This window comes from Doryrhamphus excisus, chromosome 10, assembly GCF_030265055.1.
Source record: "Doryrhamphus excisus isolate RoL2022-K1 chromosome 10, RoL_Dexc_1.0, whole genome shotgun sequence".
NCBI lineage: Eukaryota > Metazoa > Chordata > Actinopteri > Syngnathiformes > Syngnathidae > Doryrhamphus > Doryrhamphus excisus.
In genome coordinates this window covers 4,317,001-4,335,923 of record NC_080475.1, presented here as the reverse complement: position 1 = coordinate 4,335,923, position 18,923 = coordinate 4,317,001, and the positions used below count along the sequence as shown (strand labels likewise).

At 40.6% G+C, this 18,923-nt stretch overlaps 1 protein-coding gene across 3 annotated transcripts in view; it reads left to right on the top strand.

Annotated features, from left to right (window-relative positions):
- The window catches only part of itga8 (integrin, alpha 8), a 57,449-nt gene that overhangs the window by 24,780 nt on the left and 13,746 nt on the right, over positions 1–18,923 (top strand). For all 3 annotated transcript variants that reach the window (XM_058085243.1, XM_058085242.1, XM_058085241.1), the window contains 7 exons: positions 4,613–4,813; positions 10,632–10,677; positions 10,753–10,860; positions 16,189–16,244; positions 17,574–17,731; positions 17,809–17,940; positions 18,407–18,474. In XM_058085243.1, coding sequence (XP_057941226.1) covers positions 4,613–4,813; positions 10,632–10,677; positions 10,753–10,860; positions 16,189–16,244; positions 17,574–17,731; positions 17,809–17,940; positions 18,407–18,474 — 769 coding nt within the window. The remainder of the gene's footprint in view (positions 1–4,612; positions 4,814–10,631; positions 10,678–10,752; positions 10,861–16,188; positions 16,245–17,573; positions 17,732–17,808; positions 17,941–18,406; positions 18,475–18,923) is intronic.

The window sequence follows — 18,923 nt, the reverse complement described above, 5'->3', positions numbered from 1 at the left end:
TTTGGGGGGGGAGGGGGTTCCAAATGCATACCTGAACCACCCACCCACTCTTTGTGTTCCATCTGTGTGTAATCACTGACCGAAGCGTGTTTTACGTTCCTTCGAAAAATGACAACGTGTGCTCTCGTTCTGCATGCTTTGTTGAGAATCAGCTGTTAGATGATTTGACATGTGTTTTTATTTTTTTTTAATCATCTCTACTAACATCCTGTCAGTATCGCTCGTACTGATCTCTGTGATTCGAGGGCATGGATTTTGAAGACTGATTACGTCATAATTCCGCTCAAAAATCCCCCTTTTTCCACTGGATGCTAACTAATTGGTTTGACATGGCTCAACTCGACATTGATGTTTTTCTACCAGCCGCTATGAAGTACTGTTTCTAGTACCTGGGTAGTCACGGGTCACGGTGTGCCGATCCCATACCACATGACCATATCATTCTAACCTTTAATGCAGTATTGTACTCTACACTCTTTACAGTTTCCTTTAAATAAAATGCATCTCCTTTCTGGCGTCATTGGGAGACTTTTCCGGTAATGGTAATGGTAATGGTAATGGTAATGGTAATGGTAATGGTAATGGGTTTTTTTTCATTTGAACATCAGATTACAATTGAATGCATCCCATAATCAGTTCACAGTTCCACATGTCCAAAAGGAGTAGGAAGAAGCAAAGCTTATTAAATCCTACCCCTCCATCTGGTACTTTTACAATCAGTAACTGTTACATTTGTTCACTTCCTGCTTTCCTAATATAGTTTAAGTTTTGTTTTTTGGTTTTTTTTTCTTGTCACGTACCAAAGTACGAGGTGAAATTTAATTTAATTTAATTAATTTTAATTTTAATTTTAATTTTAATTTTAATTTTAATTTTAATTTTAATTTTAATTTTAATTTTAATTTTAATTTTAATTTTAATTTTAATTTTAATTTTAATTTTAATTTTAATTTTAATTTTAATTTTAATTTTAATTTTAATTTTAATTTTAATTTTAATTTTAATTTTAATTTAATATAGCTAATTGCATCCAGTAAGGCATGGGTAGGGAACCTATGGCTCAGGGCCAGATGTGGCTTTTGATGAGTGCATCTGGCTCTCAGACATTTCTCAACATGATAAGAGTTTTTTTTCATCACAGTGTTAAAAATAACATCACGCAGCTAGTTATCATTTGGATATTTTCCAGGTCAGACCCTAAAAAGTGGTTATTATTGAATAACGGGATAGCCTACACGGGTCATTGAGAGGTTAAGAACCATGCAGAAGTCACATTAATTGTCATTTTTAAATAAAAAAAAAATGCCGGTCTTGTTTAAAAATGGACACAATTTGTTGTGTTCAATGTGGAAAAAATATATAGCACTGTCATGGACATGCGTTTTAAAATACATGGCTTGAAATACAAAATATTGAAGCTTTTCGTATTGCAGTTGAATCATGCACGACTCCGTTTTAAATATAAGACTCCTCATTTATACTGCAGGACACTTCACACATCATTTGCATGTTTTTTTTTTTAACAACTATTGTGTAACATGCATGTTGACACTTGCAGACAAACAACCACTGGTAAACTATATATATATATATACACACATGGTTACATTTATGCTCTCTCCGCCACAGTCTGCTTCATGTGGAACTACTTGTTTAGGCTGAGGGGGTCTATAGACAAACAGGATGTCTCGAGGTGTTTATGCACTACAAGAGTGAGACCTTCACTTGTGTGGGTTTATGCCAGGGGTCTCAAACTCAATTTACTTGGGGGGCCACTAGAGTTTTCAAAAAAAAACAAAAAAAACGCATTTATTAAAAACAAAAAAATTAAAAAAACAAGAAAAGCTCTGATAAAACATTCCACTGTTCTCAAATATCTTACTTTTTATTTTTCTACACAAAATAACATGAAAAATAAATAAACAAATCAAGAATAAAGAAAATCTATCAATCAGTAATACATAAATAAATATAATAATAATAATAAAGCGGCAAATAATAAAAACTTAAGAAACCACATATAGTTGGTGGGTAGACAAATTATTTTTTTTCAGATTAAAATGAACAAAGCATTATTAGAGCCCTGTAGACATGACAAAACACGACTATAGTCACATTTATACTCTTTTTATTTACAACATATTGCGCAACTGCAGGGTCTTGAGACACATGCTAACTCGCAAACTAGAGAGCTAGCGACCCAAACGGTAGCCTTCAAGTTATTTCCTTTAAACTTAAATAGCCAAAAACTTACCACTTCCACACGGATAGGGAGGATAACTATTAACAGTTATTTAACCTTTAACATGAACATTAATCAAACGTAATAATTTTTTCTGGGTACATGATACCATACAGCATCCATATCAAACTTGCGCGGGCCGCACTAACATTAAACTTTCATATCAAGGCGGGGGCCTCAAACTAGTGTCCTGCGGGCCACATTTGGCCCACGGGCCGCGTGTTTGAGACCCCTGATTTACAACATATTGCGCAACTGCAGGATCTGGAGACACATGCTAACTCGCAAACTAGAGAACTAGCGACCCAAACGGTAGCCTTCAAGTTATTTCCTTTAAACTTAAATAGCCAAAAACTTACCACTTCCACACGGATAGGGAGGATAACTATTAACAGTTATTTAACCTTTAACATGAACATTAATCAAACGTAATAATTTTTTCTGGGTACATGATACCATACAGCATCCATATCAAACTTGCGCGGGCCGCACTAACATTAAACTTTCATATCAAGGCGGGGGCCTCAAACGGGCCACATTTGGCCCGTGGGCCGCGTGTTTGAGACCCCTGGTTTATGCAAATGTCCACCAAACCGCTTTCAATTCAGCGTTTTACATAAGGTAAAAAAAAATAATCTTTTGTTTTTCTCCCCTGTGTATAAGAGGTCTGCAGGAGGTTGAAGTAAATAGTTCAACCTTTTATGGAAATACGCTTACCTGCTCCCCTGCCAAGAATTAGACGGGAAGATCAGTGGCGCTCTCCGGTTTATCCCAAAGATATGGAGCTACAGAGCCGGGAGACGTTTGGCTTCATCTCAAAGACGGTTAACGTTAACTCGACTTTCTATGGAATTGAAGCAGTACAGCTTGTTTGTATCATCTGTTCACGGGGCTGGGGGGGGGGTTTGGATTATTATTGTTATTGAGCGTTTGTGTGAAAAAATAGTTAAGGAAATGAATAAAGACTAAACAATTCGGAAAGGAACAAGAGAGCGGTCTTAATGCTAAGCTAAAAAGCAAGCTACTTCATCACCAAGGCAAATTTTTGACTTGCAGGACACATTGGGTTAAAAAAAAAAATTGTCGGAGGGGGCGTTTGTATATAGGTGGTCATCAAACAGAACAACCCTCTTGCTCACGGTGCAACAAAACAAAAACACAACACAATCACATCAATCAACTATTTGTACTAAGTGGATGATAAACAACAACAAAACGCTCAACATGACACGTTCAGTAACTTAAAACTGATATTTCCAAATGCCCACAAGGCATGCTGGGTAGTCCAGCTGCAACAGCAATATGAACTATGAATAATAAAACACATAGATATCAAGACGATGTTAACTCCGCCTTCCTTGTTTACTTCTCTTCAACATATTTTGCAATCAAATGTTGAGAGAGTACCACAAGCTACCCAGCATGTCTTGCGGAAGAATTATATGGGCGTTTTTTTGGCATGGGTGTTCATTCATTCATTCATTTTCTACCAGGTGGCGGGGGGTGCTGGAGCCTATCCCAACTGTTTTCAGGCATTCATACCTACGGATAATTTGGGGTCGCTAATTAAACTAGCATGTTTTTGGAATATGGGAGGAAAAACCCAGAGATGCCCGAGCTTGGAATCGAACTAGGGTCTCCTAGCTGTGAGGCGTGCTCGCTAACCACTCGTCCACCGTGCAGCCATGGCGTAGATATTTATTTGTACGCCCACATGGTTACTTTCTTATAAGGCTACAAGCTACAGATTGCATGTGACTGTTTTGGCGACTCAAGTCCAAGAAATTTTTGGCAATAAAATTTGTTATAATTTTTAAAATAATTTTATATATTTATAATTTTTTATTATTTTTTTTATTGTTTTAAAACAGTTTTTCTACAATCTTGTCAATTTTACTAGCCACATTTCTTCACTCCCTGCATACAGTAAGAAGCTACATGCTAGCCGCTAAGCTAGGAGGAAAGTTAGCACGGCTATATAATGTTATTGTTCAGCCTTAGCGGAACCCTGATTTTTGTTTCTTTTATTACATTTGTTCAAATAATGTCATAACCCATGAAGTGATATAAAGTAGCTTTATTGTAGCTTTGTTGTCTGTAGCAGGACGCCATTTTTATTAGCATGTAGTGACTCTCTTATTGCTTACTTTATTGAACTATATTTTTGTGAGTTAGGATGAGATTTGAATAGGATTAAAGATGTCGGAAAAATAGATCAGTATGTCTAAACCGATGCCAGGTTTCTTCAGAGCTTACTGTTATCGTCTTGGGTGTAGCTACACCAAGGTCACTAGGAATTTTTTCCTCCATTTTGGTCCCCAAAGGGACTCGAAGCGTTCTGATTTGTAAACCATGTGTGTCATCTCTCAGACGTGGCGGTGGGCTGTCCGTTTGGCGGCGAGGAGGCCGGAGGTCGAGTGTTGATCTTTAACGGCCACAGAGATGCAACCACGCGAGGTCTGACCATGAGCCAAGAGCTGAGAGCATCCGAGGGGGCCCACACCAGCAGTCTTCCCGGGTACGGCTTCACCCTGAGAGGAGGCCAGGACCTGGACCGCAATCAGTACCCAGGTACATAGAGTACAATTGTCTTATCATGGAAAAGTTTCCCTCAAAGTTGCAAATTCTTCCATTTTTCGCCGTCTTTTCCAAGTAGCTGATCTTATTTCAGTCTCCCTCCTCTTCATTCCTGAACTCCACATTTCATCAGTCCCTCTGTTGCCATGTTCTTCTCTGTTCTTCTCTCACTCTGCTAAAGTCATCACCGAGAAGGAGTAGGACCGGGAAGCAGTGCCAATGATCTCCATATATCATCTATCTATCTGTTCCATCTCTTACCTTCCATCTATCCTTCTTTACCTTCTTCTATCTGTCCATTTTACCTCCATGAACAGCATAAGAATAATAAGAATAATAAGAATGATAATGGCGGCACGGTTGTCAAGTGGTTAGCGTGCAGACCTCACAGCTAGCAGGACAAGGGTTTGATTCCACCCTCGACCATCTCTGTGTGGAGTTTGCATGTTCTCCCCGTGCATGCGTGTTTTTTTTTCTCCGGGTACTCCGTTTTCCTCCCACATTCCAAAAACATGCTAGGTTAATTAGCGACTCCAAATTGTCCATAGGTATGAATGTGAGTGGGAATGGTTGCCTCTCGCCCAAAGGCAGCTGGGATAGGCTCCAGCACCCCGTGACCCTCGTGAGGAAAAAGTGGTAGAAAATAAATGATTAAATTAAATTAAATTTCACCTCGTACTTCGGTACGTGACAAGAAAAAATCAAAACAAAAAAAAAACTTAAACTATATTAGGAAAGCAGGAAGTGAACAAATGTACCAGTTACTGATTGTAAAAGTACCAGATGGAGGGGTAGGATTTAATAAGCTTTGCTTCTTCCTACTCCTTTTGGACATGTGGAACTGTGAACTGATTATGGGATGCATTCAATTGTAATCTGATGCATGTTCAAATGAAAGTAGGTATGAATGTGAGTGTGAATGGTTGTTTGTCTATATGTGCCATGTGATTGGCTGGCGACCAGTCCAGGGTGGACCCCGCCTCTCGCCCAAAGATAGGCTCCAGCACCCCCTGTGACCCTTGTGAGGAAAAAGCGGTAGTGAATGAATGAATAATAATAATAATAATGATAAAAATTCTAATGATGATAATAATAATGATAATGATGGAAGCTCTTTAAGAACCAACAATGTCAATTCTGGCAATTTCATGATGGCTATTTCTTTCTTGTGCGACACCTCCATCCACACATGTTAACAGAAAGTGGGGCTTGTAATTCCTCTCGTTAGTAATGAGGGTGTGTGTGGGGGGGGGGGGGGGGGGGGGGGTTGGTCAAAGTAGGACCTTGTGTACTGTAAGTCCAAATTAGAAATCCTGCAATTAGAAAAAGCTGCTCATTGAATTGAAATAGAAGTCTAACAGGTCGGAGGGGCTGGGTGGTTGGGTTGAGTGTCTGGGTGGCAAAATGGTGTCGCCTGTCATTAACAAGAGCTGGTAGACGGAAGTGTGGCACACACACACACACACACACACATACACACACACACGTGTGTGAGTCATTTGCAGGCCAGTAAAGTCACACTGTTCAAAGGCAGCAGAGATGTTTGATGAGAGGACTGGGAGGACTGGGAGAGTCGCCATTAAAGTTAGACAGGACAGGAGCGTAGTTAAACTTTGAGACGCTTTTAGCTCCAATTTAGGCCGGTGTCGTGTACGTAATAGTAGTGTTTTTTAATATCTTGTTCTTGGGAAACCGAGGGTGACAGGAAATGCAACGAAAAAGCGGGCAACAGGCGACGCAAGCAAATAAAAATAGCTGCCTCGTTATAAGGCAGGGTCCACTGCGCCGGCGCCAGTTGGTGCCAGTTTGCGCCAAAGATTATGTGAATGGCGTGTAGTGGCTCGCTGTGGCGCCGAATTAATGTTCGCTCGGCATGTTGCCATGTTGCCGTTAATTCGGCGCCACAGCGAGCCACTACACGCCAATCACATTAATCTTTGGCATGAACTGGCACCAACTGGCGCCGGCCCAGTGGACTCCTAGATTGTTTGTGCCATTACATTCCAGTGGATTCCAATAGTCGCATTGTTTGTGACATTCGGTTTCAGTTGGTGGACACTTGCATGTGATTTGAAACGTTTTGAAATTGTCTTGCCGCCAAACGCTATTTTTGCCACCGTTACGGGCCACCATGAGCCAGTTGGGAGGCAGTTTGAGCCACTGCATGCCACTAGGCACCTTATTGGTGACACAAGGCGCTACAGCAAATTGCATTGGCGCGAACACTAGGCGCCACAGCAAATTGCATTGGCGCGAACTGGCACCAACTGGCACCGGCCCAGTGGACTCCTAGATTGTTTGTGCCATTACATTCCAGTGGATTCCAATAGTCGCATTGTTTGTGACATTCGGTTCCAGTTGATGGACACTTGCATGTGATTTTAAACATTTTGAAATTGTCTTGGCGCCAAACTCTATTTTTGCCGCCGTGACGGGCCACCATGACAGGCAGTTTGAGCCACTGCATGCCACTAGGCACCTTATTGGTGACACGAGGCGCCACACAAATTGCATTGGCGCGAACTGGCACCAACTGGCGCCAGTTGGACCCAGTGGACTCCTAGATTGTTTGTGCCATTACATTCCAGTGGATTCCAATAGGCGGATTGTTTGTGACATTCGGTTCCACTTGGTGGACACTTGCATCAAGCAATTGGTGCGATGAAGATTTTAAACACTTTGAAATTTTTCTTGCCGCCAAACTCAATTTTTGTCGTCGTTACGCGCCACCATGAGCCAGTTGGGAGGCAGTTTGAGCCACTGCACGCCACTAGGCGCCACAGCAAATTGCATTGCCGCGAACTGGCACCAACTAGCGCCGGCCCAGTGGACTCTTGTTGTGCAAAAAAAAAAAAAAAAAATTCACTAAACCTGATGAAAGCACACTGAGTGTCAGCCATTGGATCTCCTTGTGGGCGCCTTTTTAGGGGCGACTTAGGGGTTAAAGGTCCAAAACGGACAACATTTACCTGCCAATCAGACATGCGTGATTTAAATCGTCGATGTGTGTGGAGGTGAGAGGTCATTAGCGTTGTCATCAAGTCTAAATTTATGTCAAAGTCAGCATACAAAAAGTGCAGATTGGAGTAATTCGGTCCAAAAATAATATTTCTCATTTATGCATTGCGGTGTAACGTTGCACATCAAATAGAGAACCAATCTCCCAATGCACTTGGGTAAATAAGTCCCAGAATAGCTTCAAATCCCACACAGAAATCCCGAGCATCTCCTTCTTTTTTCCACTGAGTGACATTGACATTTGACCTTGCCTCATCGCGACTGGTCCCCCCGCAGCCTCGGAAAGCGGTCAGAGCGTCCTGCCTAGTGACAGCTTGACAGTCTGTTTAAACTCTACGTGAAGGTCGTATTTTCATCACCAACTCCAGAGTCTCGGTGGTGCGTTCAAGGGTCTAACACACCTTAAACTGTATGTTAGGAAATAGGATTGATTGACACGTGTAAGAAAGAGGAAGGTAAGCCCTTGTTTTATTATCGGGCTCTCACTTAACCTTCGAGTTTGAGTGCTTTTAAGGAAACACACCTGACAATCGCAGGGTTTGATTTCCTGCCGAGGAACCCAAAACAGAAAAGCGAGCAAGGTGGCTCCATGTGGCTTCCACCATCTGGTGAAAGCACACCTTGCTCCTGATGGCTTTCACAGATTGTAGGCCAATAAAAAGCCAAGTAAGCCACACCTCCACCCCCCCCCCCTCTTTCTCATGTTCTCCGCCCCCCCCCCTCCCGTCTGAATGCCCCACAAAAGCCACATCTTGAGGTCCTTTCTTGTCACACGCACACATAGCGGCATCGAACACCCCAGGGGGGATGAGGGGACAGGGCCTAAATGTTTAATGTTGCGGTTTCAGCCAAAGGCAGAAACAGATGTGTCTCTCTCCGATTCAATTAGCCCCCTTCTTAAATATGCAGTGGGGGGGGGGGGGCATGGACAACAAAGGACAACATGACAACAAATAGAGTAGTTACTGAGGAACTAATGACTTAGGCCCCGTACATTTAGAGTAGTTACTGATTAACAAATTATGAACTAATGAGGAACGAATGGCTAAGACCTACGTAAACTTAGAGTAGTTACTGAGGAACTAAGGAGGAACTTGTGAGTAGAGTAGTTACTGGGGAACTAATGACTTAGGCCCTGTAAATTTAGAGTAGTTACTGAGGACTAATGGATAAGACACATGAATTTAGAGTACCTACTGAGGAACTAATGAGTAGAGTAGTTACTGGGGAACTCATGACTTAGGCACATACATTTAGAGTAGTTACCGAGGAACTAATGAGTATAGTAGTTACTGTAATTACTTTGGCCCAGTAAACTTAGAGTAGTTACTGAGGAACTAATGAGTAGAGTAGTTACTGGGGAACTCATGACTTGGGCACATAAATTTAGAGTAGTTACTGAGTAACTAAGGAATATAGTGGTTACTGTAATTATTTACGCCCTGTAAACTTAGAGTAGTTACTGAGGAACTAATGAGTAGAGTAGTTACTGTGGAACTCATGACTTACTAGGCACATAAATTTAGAGTATTTACTGGGGAACTCATGAGTATAGTAGTTACTGTAATGACTTAGGCCCCGTAAACTTAGAGTAATTACTGAGGAACTAATGAATAGAGTAGTTAGTGGGGAACTCATGACTTAGGCACATAAATTTAGAGTAGTTACTGAGGAACTAATGAGTATAGTAGTTACTGTAATTACTTTGGCCCAGTAAACTTAGAGTAGTTACTGAGGAACTAATGAGTATAGTTACTGGGGAACTCATGACTTAGGCACATACATTTAGAGTAGTTACTGAGGAACTAATGAGTAGAGTAGTTACTGTGGAATTCATGACTTACTAGGCACATCAATTTAGAGTAGTTACTGAGGAACTAATGAGTAGAGTAGTTACTGTGGAACTCACGACTTACTAGGCACATCAATTTAGAGTAGTTACTGAGGAACTCATGAGTATAGTTACTGGGAAACTCATGACTTAGGCACAGAAATTTATAGTAGTTACTGAGGAACTAATGAGTAGAGTAGTTACTGGGGAACTAATGAGTAGTGGTTAGGCTTAGGTAGTTCCGTTCCTCGTTAACTACCATGTACCTTATTTTGCGTATCTTATGGTAAAGTGTTACCCTGAATGATTGATGCCGAAGTCCAAGTGGAGTTGCATGACCAAGTTGCATGACTCAAGTCCTCTATGTTTTCTACTTCTACTAACAATACATCATCAATTGTAAATTGAACCGAATACATACACATAAAATAAATGTTAAAAATTAATAAAACATTTATTTGGCATCTTTCAGTGCTATAATTTCATCATATATTGTTCTATGAGTTGTTTTATTAGTGCAGTTATACATTATTTTTGCCATCAGTGATGAATTGACTATGAAAATAGTCAATATAATAATAATATGAAAAACAGTGTGTATTATGGGCCTTTCTATTCCTTGCTCTATGTCTTGTTAACCCAGTTTAACCGCATCTGGTTATCGTGCCTTGTATCAATTAAGTAGCCTTTTTTTACAATTGACAGATTATTCCAATCAGCGTGTGGGCGTCCCACAACCACAACAATTACATACTGGCATTCTTCCAAACTGTGACAAAGGTTGCGGGTTCATTCCAAAGCCAATTAGAACAACAAACAAATACTTGCAAAGAACTTGTGTTGCTATGTTGAGCAAGTTACGCTGTTGCTTAGCTCCGTGGACTTGAACATGTGTGTCTGAATGTAGCATGGCGTTGTTGATGACCAGTCTTTCATGCCCTTTAATTTCTCTCCCCCCTGTAGACTTGATCGTGGGGTCTTTCGGTGCAGGAGAAGTGTCCGTGTACAGGTAAGGTAATGCGCTCAAAGTCAAGGCTCAAAAATGGCCGCCGTTGAAGTGTTACAGCATGTGTTTGTGCGTTAGGGCTCGTGCTGTTGTGTCCGTGGATGCTGAAATGATCCTGACGCCAAGGATCCTTAATCCCGATGACAGGCAGTGTCGCCTACCCCACACGGACGCCACGGTGACCTGGTAAGACCCTTAATGTTGCATTCCAGAAAAAACGGGAAGAGAAATATTTCCGATTCACTTATTGGCAAAGTACAGAGAAAATGCCAAATGTTCCATATCCCGAATTCTTGTTATCATTGTGGAAAGTTACCACTCAATCCAGTTTCCCAAGGGATGGGGGGGTCATGCTCTGCTTCGGAATGTCACCCGTGTTTCCCTGAATGAGCTCCCCGGTGCCGGCAGCACTCATCTCGATTCTCACTTGTGTGGCCAACCGTTTAAACAATAATGGCCGTTTGTTGACAACCGAAATAGCTAAGCTAGTAAGCTACACCCACAAAATTTAAGAAAAATTTGTGCATTTATAGGCCGCGGGTGTCTACTACTTCGTAACATGGGTTGAATAAAGTAGTACACAGAAAGATTTACATTTTAAGTAACTACATGCTAGGTTGCACGGCGGTCGAGTGGTTAGCGCGCAGACCAGGGTTCAATTCCACCCTCGGCCATCTCTGTGTGGAGTTTGCATGTTCTCCCCGTGGATGGTTTTTTTCTCCGGGTACTCCGGTTTCCTCCCACATTCCAAAAACATGCTAGGTTAATTAGCCACTCCAAATTGTCCATAGGTATGAATGTGAGTGTGAATGGTTGTTTGACTATATGTGCCCTGTGATTGGCTGGCCACCAGTCCAGGGTGTACCCCGCCTCTCGCCCCAAGACAGCCTACAAGAAACATTGCTGTCCTCATCCTCCTTCTGCGTCTTCTTCAGTGTCAGAATTGAACAACCTCATAATTCTTTCATCACACACTTTGTCAGCCTCTCTTTTGTCTCGAGGAAAATTAGCCCTTGAACTTGAACATCCTCCTCAGTAGTCCAGTAGTTTTTTGGACACTGCTCCACATTGTCATGATCCACTGGCAGACTTGAGTAAAAGTTGGTAGATCGATTGCCTTTAACTTGAAAGCTGCATCAAATGTATTTGCTTGTGTGGTTTTTCAAAATGGCTGCTCTGAAAAATATGATTAGAATATAATCATAAATTATCCGCATCACTGTATAAGCGTGAGGAAAAAAAGTATCGTTTTATACACCGCATAGTACGGTCGCACAGGCTGTACACTGACTACTTAGTCGACTAGTGACTAAGTACACTGACTACTGACTAAGTATTTATTTATTTATTTACTAAGTGTTGTTTCAGAAGTCCTATAACGATGACACAACGGTTCACTTCTTTTTATTAGAATACCGCCAGTACAAAAAACGGGGCAAACCACATGAAAATTTCAAAAAGAGCGCTAGTGATTTAAAGCTACAAGGATCAAAGTCTCAACCAAATAAGAGACTAATGAGACCTGCTGCTGCTGTAATGAAGTTGAATCTGTGGCAGGCCATAAACCTGCGGCTTAGACTGAACCACTACACGGCACACATGCTGACGGACCTAAGAAATATTTCTAAACTTTCTATATAAACTAAAAGGGAGTCAATTAATCTGATTTTTGATACATTATTCCTCCCATGGGTCGCCATGGAGACCCAAGTCTGAAATCTCCTGCTGCTTCACCAACGTCTAGCACGGTCAGAACATATTAGGGCTGGAAGTGGGACTGTTTAGACAAGAGAAGTGTGCTGGGCTCGCTGCCATCGCGGCGCGGCGGCGTGTGAGTGTTGGCGGCGGGAACCAGAGATTCGAGTCTGATTGACAAAAAAGCACTACACTGTGCCGCTTGGTCATAATAATACTCGGCTAATTCAAATAAACAAGCACAAAGTTGGTCAAGAGGTATGGAACTAGATACGCCTGGACACACACACACACACATAAACACACACACACACACACACGGGATCAAACAGCAGCACACAGAAACACAGAATTAAGGGACACCGAGGTGGAGACGCCAAAGGTTCAAGAGGTGAAGACTTTTATTGATGGCAGGCCCAATTTATTTTGTGACTTCCAACTTTATTTGCATGCAATATATTATTTCTTGTACATATATATATATATATATACATCCATTTTCTATGTCGCTTAACCTCACTAGGGTCGAGGGTATGCTGGAGCCTATCCCAGCTGTTTTTGGGCGAATATTACCTAAAATTACAAAATTTTAGGTAACTTTAAGGCTGCACGGTGGTCCTAGTGGTGGAGACCTGGGTTCGATTCCCCGCTTGGATATCTCTATGTGGAGTTTGGTTGCTTTGGTTTTCTCCGGGTACTCCAGTTTCCTCCCACACTCCCAAAAAAACATGCTAGGTTAATTAGCGACTCCAAATTGTCCATAGGTATGAATGTGAGTGTGAATGGTTGTTTGTCTATATGTGCCCTGTGATTGGCTCTCGCCCAAAGACAGCTGGGATAGGCTCCAGCACCCCCACCCCACGACCATCATGAAGATAAGCGGTAGAAAATGAATGAAAGAGTCATAGCAAAGTCTCTTTTTATTAAATTCTTAAAGTGTAAAAAGAAGTTAGCCATAACCATGTATAATAAAAATAATAAAACATTCTACCTTAACTTTGCAAAATGGCAAATTTATCGTTTCATTCCTTCGTCTGTACGGAAACGGTGTTCAGGCGCCCTGAAACTGTATTTTTTTAAAACGGCTTCCAGAATGGGGAAATCACAAAAACGATGACATCACAGATCCGTCGCTGTAACGTGATCAGAAGTGAGCTTTGACGACATAATCGGAATATTTCGATGGACATGACTCACCCCAAATGTTACTTGGTGGTGTCGAAAAGTCATAAGAGCAAGTTGTAAATAAGAATTTATCATTGTCCTAACTGTGTTTATAAGTCATATATAAGTTGTCAGTGTAGCATTATAGAGTGTGCATACATGAAAGTGAGCGTTTCATGCTCACGGTGAGCAAGTTACAATCTCACCGATGTCTGGAGTCGCTAAAAGCCTTTTTTTCCACCACAATCAGTGTGTCTGATAAAATTAGAAACTGGGTTTGGCAGCTGTCTGGAAGTCCTTGGGAGCCTTTCCCACCCGCCTCCAGACATGCAGTGGGTTGAATTAAATTAAAACAAACCGTTTTGCCGGGAAGTAGGAAATACAAGGAAACACGGGTGGAGTGGGTGCAGCTTCTGGAAGCGCTAGAAAGCTTTCTATGCAGGTTATCGTGTGGAGATGCTTTATAGGAGTCCACAACTCAATACAAAGGGCCGGAAATTACCAATTAAATTAATCTAATTAATCATAAACAAAAGTAACAAAGACAACCTATTACACTCACTCATATATTAATAGCGTATATTATGTTATTATGCATCCAATACGTCATAAGTAATGTTCAAACATCTTCAACTGAGGATTTACTGTATAATAGATGAGATGCCATATTTATTACTGATATTTCAAATTTAAACCAGCTGTCATCTGTATTTTGCTTAAACGTCCTCCTTTTTTTCCAAGTACTTTGTGGTAAATTGTCACCACTGAAAGTGCAAATACCGACCCCCCCGGTTTTTTTTCATTATGCAAACAATGCATTCCATTTCATTTTAGTATGATTACTGCAAAACATGAGCCAAGTTTGTTGTTTTGGCTTACTGTCTTCTTTTTTTTTTTTCATTTTATTTTATTGTTCCAAGCATGTGTCCCGCTTATGACTGTGACTGGCTGTTATTCACTGTTCTTGTAAAAGCGAAACAGCTTGAGGGGCAGGAAGTTAAATTGGGTCATAACATAAAAAATATGCAGGTGATTGTTTTCGAATAAAGTCAAAAATCACGTTATACCAGAACAAAGAGAGGATAAAGGCTCTTTAATTCAAATAAAGATATGCCTTTATTCGTCCGTCAGTGGGGAAATTTGCAAATAAAGTAAATGGTAAGTAAGTAATTAAGTAAGTAAGTAAGTAATAAATAATAAGTAATAAATAATAAATAATAAATAAAAATAATAATAAATACATAAATAAATAATAAATAATAAATAATAAATAATAAATAATAAATTATAAATTATAAATTATAAATTATAAATTATAAATTATAAATTATGAATAATAATAAATAAATAAATAAATAAATAAATAAATAAATAAATAAATAAATAAATAAATAAATAAATAAATAAATAAATAAATAAATAAATAAATAAATAAAGTATCACTTGGGGGTAGTAGGTCTGTCTAGATAACACATTTTGCCGGTCCATAATTGTGCTATTAATTATCGACCGATATTCAATTAAAAATATACATTATCATTAAGATTATCATGTCATATTAGAGTTGTACCTTGGTGAGACGTAGCATATTAGCTAATCACGGAGCGTCAACACGTCACATACAATTCTTACTCCCGGTATCAAAAGAACTACAAACACAGCAACGCAACAGATGGATAAAAACAGACAATACACTACCATCGTATAATGCAGAATATTACAATATAATATTTTCTGAATGAATGAATGTTGTATTTTTATGTGTCTTCTACTCTGTTTTTACTCAACTTTATTTTTCACTGTTAAGCGTCTTTGAGGATTTTGAAAAGCACAAAACAAATAAGTAAATGTATTATTATTAATGAGTTCTAACCATGTGCTCTACAGGCTTTTTTTTTTACAAAACCTGCACAAAGAGGTTAAATAGCTGAGAAGATGCTCACTCTGTTCTGTGTTTATTGCAGATGTCAAAGACGAGGAGCTCACATCCGGAGCTCATAATTACCGTTATTTATCATTCGATAAATCGATATGTCCATTATCGTTATAGTAAGCATGGCTAACAATAGCAAAGTGTTGGGTGGTGGAGCCCAGATGCGTTTATGGGAAAGGTTCCATAGAATAATGACTACCCATGCACTGGCGCTGCGTCCTGTCGGTAAAATTGGCCTCATTTCCTAGCAATATACACATATGCATACCACACACACACACACACGTTGCTTACTAGCCACATTTGAGCATACTCACCCAAATACATAAAAAAAAACACATGCTTACATGCGGGACTCACAAAACCACCCGGACTGGAAAGGTCATTCAGTTTCATTTTACGGCATCTCCACTCCGTCATCCTCAATATGTGCATTTAAAGCATTAGCGTTACCCGAGTGGAACCAAACAAATGGTGCCTCACGTGGGCAGGTTTTAAATTCTAGACACTTCCTTAGATTAGTGGATTAGCCTCCTAATGCACGGCTCACTTTCCTGTCTCCTTGATTGAAGAGGCGATAACTCACACATGCGTTGATAAAGACATAAAATGGAGGAAATGCAGAAGCGTTGACCAGTCTCCCATGTCTGTTTGCCTATAGGAAACCCCCATTGTGTTATTTGCCACCACAATGACTAAATGACCATTCTCTTTACCTGCAGCCTGAAGGTGGATGTTTGCGCACAAGTGGGTGGAACGGGCATCCCCAGCTCTGTGGGTAAGCAGCCATTTTTTTAACCTCATCGCTCTTTAATAGTGATTTGGAGGGCGGCCATTTGTTAGTACACAAGTACACAGCGACAATGAACCGATGTTGTAACAGCGGTAAGAAGCAAACTGCGCAGCCAGGATGAAGAGTGCTTATTACCGTATTTTCTGGACTATAAGTCGCTCCGGAGTATAAGTTGAACAAGACCAAAAATGTATCATTAGGTAGAAAAAAACATACATAAGTCGCTCCGGAGTATAAGTCGCACAAGGCCAAAAATGCATCATTAGGTAGAAAAAAACATACATAAGTCGCTCCGGAGTATAAGTCGCACAAGGCCAAAAATGCATCATTAGGTAGAAAAAAACATACATAAGTCGCTCCGGAGTATAAGTCGCACAAGGCCAAAAATGCATCATTAGGTAGAAAAAAACATACATAAGTCGCACCGGAGTATAAGTCGCACAAGGCCAAAAATGCATCATTAGGTAGAAAAAAACATACATAAGTCGCTCCGGAGTATAAGTCGCACAAGGCCAAAAATGCATCATTAGGTAGAAAAAAACATACATAAGTCGCTCCGGAGTATAAGTCGCACAAGGCCAAAAATGCATCATTAGGTAGAAAAAAACATACATAAGTCGCTCCGGAGTATAAGTCGCAAAAATGCATCATTAGGTACAAAAAAACATACATAAGACGCTCCGGAGTATAAGTTGCACAAGGCCAAAAATGAATCATTAGGTAGAAAAAAAACATACATAAGACGCTCCGGAGTATACGTAAAAATGCATAATTAGGTAGAAAAAAGTCATACATACATAATGTAACATAAACACTTTTTTTATTTATAAGTCGCTCTGGAGTATAAGTCGCAGGAACAGCCAACCTATGAAAAAAAGTGCCACTTATAGTCCGGGAAATACGGTATATTGGGTAATATGAACATAAAGGTGACTATAGGGGTGTTATTTCATGTCTAGAGGGCTCTAATAATGTTATGTAGAAGATTATAAACAGGTTTTCTATGCCATAACTATGAAAATATTCCAATTATGATGAAGAAATTGTCAGCTTATGTCCACAAGCTTGTCATTTCGGTCACAAACCCAAAGGAAAATACGGTAGTTCTCTGTACAGGCCAGCATTTAAAGCGCATGTAGAGCTAGATCAAGATCTTCTGGATGCTGACTACCCAAGATCAAGTTTTTTGACCTGGCACTAATTACATAGAAGTCATCATTTGAGCTAAAATGTGAGGTTAAATGGAGTCCAATAAGAATCCAGTATCAAGACAGTCTATACTTTTCAATAACCGCTACCGCTATTCCTCCTCAGACCTGAAAGCTGAGCTGCATTTGGATTGGCTGAAAGGCATCCGTGGAGGCGTCAAGCGCGTCCTCTTCTTGGACACCCAGCAGCCTCAGCTCACCGGACTCCTAACGCTGGGTCACAACCACCCGAAAGCCTGCCTCAACTACACCATTTATCTCAAAGTGAGCAGACCACGTAATATACAGTACAGTCCACATGGACTCGGCCTTCATATAATGGCTCTATATATCTCTTGCAGGAGGAAGATGAATTCCGGGACAAATTATCTCCCATCTCATTGGCTCTGAACTATAGCTTGGCCCCTCCCACTCAGGGCCAAGAGCTGCCACCTGTTCTAAACTACTACAGCAGCACGTTTCTGCAAGAACATGTGGGTATAAACAGCAGGTTGATCCATTTTTTATGCAAGGGGGGGGGGCACACCGTCGTACAGTATGTCTTGTCGTTTATGTTGCAGCTGTTTTTTTTCTACTTTTGACGAGTTGGACGTGAGTATATGGGCTGTGTCTCAATTCCCGCACTTCCATATAATAATAATAATAATATTAATACATTTTATTTATATTGCACTTTGCATATTTACATTTTGAGTCCATATGTGCGCTGTCAGTACCCGAATGTTGCACTCAACACCCCCCAAATGGTGGGTGATAAACCCTAGCCACCCTCATTCATCTCCATTTCGTGGAAAACTGTAGTGGTTGCAATTGACATTTAAAAAGGAGAGAAGACAAAAAGGTGGGTAAATTAATATGGGTGCTGATGGAAGTATTGGTTCCGAGACACAGCCAATGAGGACGTACTTTACTGTGATGACACCCAACTTATCTTCCCAGGCTTACATTCTCCTGGACTGCGGCGATGACAATATCTGCATCCCGGACCTCCGGCTGTCGGCCAGCATGTAAGAGACACATGACCACGCCCTCTGACCTCAGCCAATAAACGTTAACCGCGTCGACACATGTGCACGCTGTCACTCGGAAGAATCTGTTCTTCCTCAAACAATGAGATGAGGTTTACATCACGGCTGCACACTGTAGTGTGGAGCATGTTTGTCTACATGAACCGGCCTTCTCTCTATAGTGCTTCCAGCTGCATGCAGTCGCCATGACAACATTATACAAACATCCTGTCACTTACACACAGCTGGGGTCAAGGGGATTCCATTCCAGAGAAATGAACAACTCGCACACATGAGTCTAAAAACTGGGTTAATACTTCACTTTGTCATTATAGTCACAAATGACCGTATACTGCACAGCGCTGTCAAAAATAGCGATTTAACGGCGGTAACTCGTTTATTTTATTAATTACATAAAAATTGTTTACGCACCATGTCAAGCCAGCCCT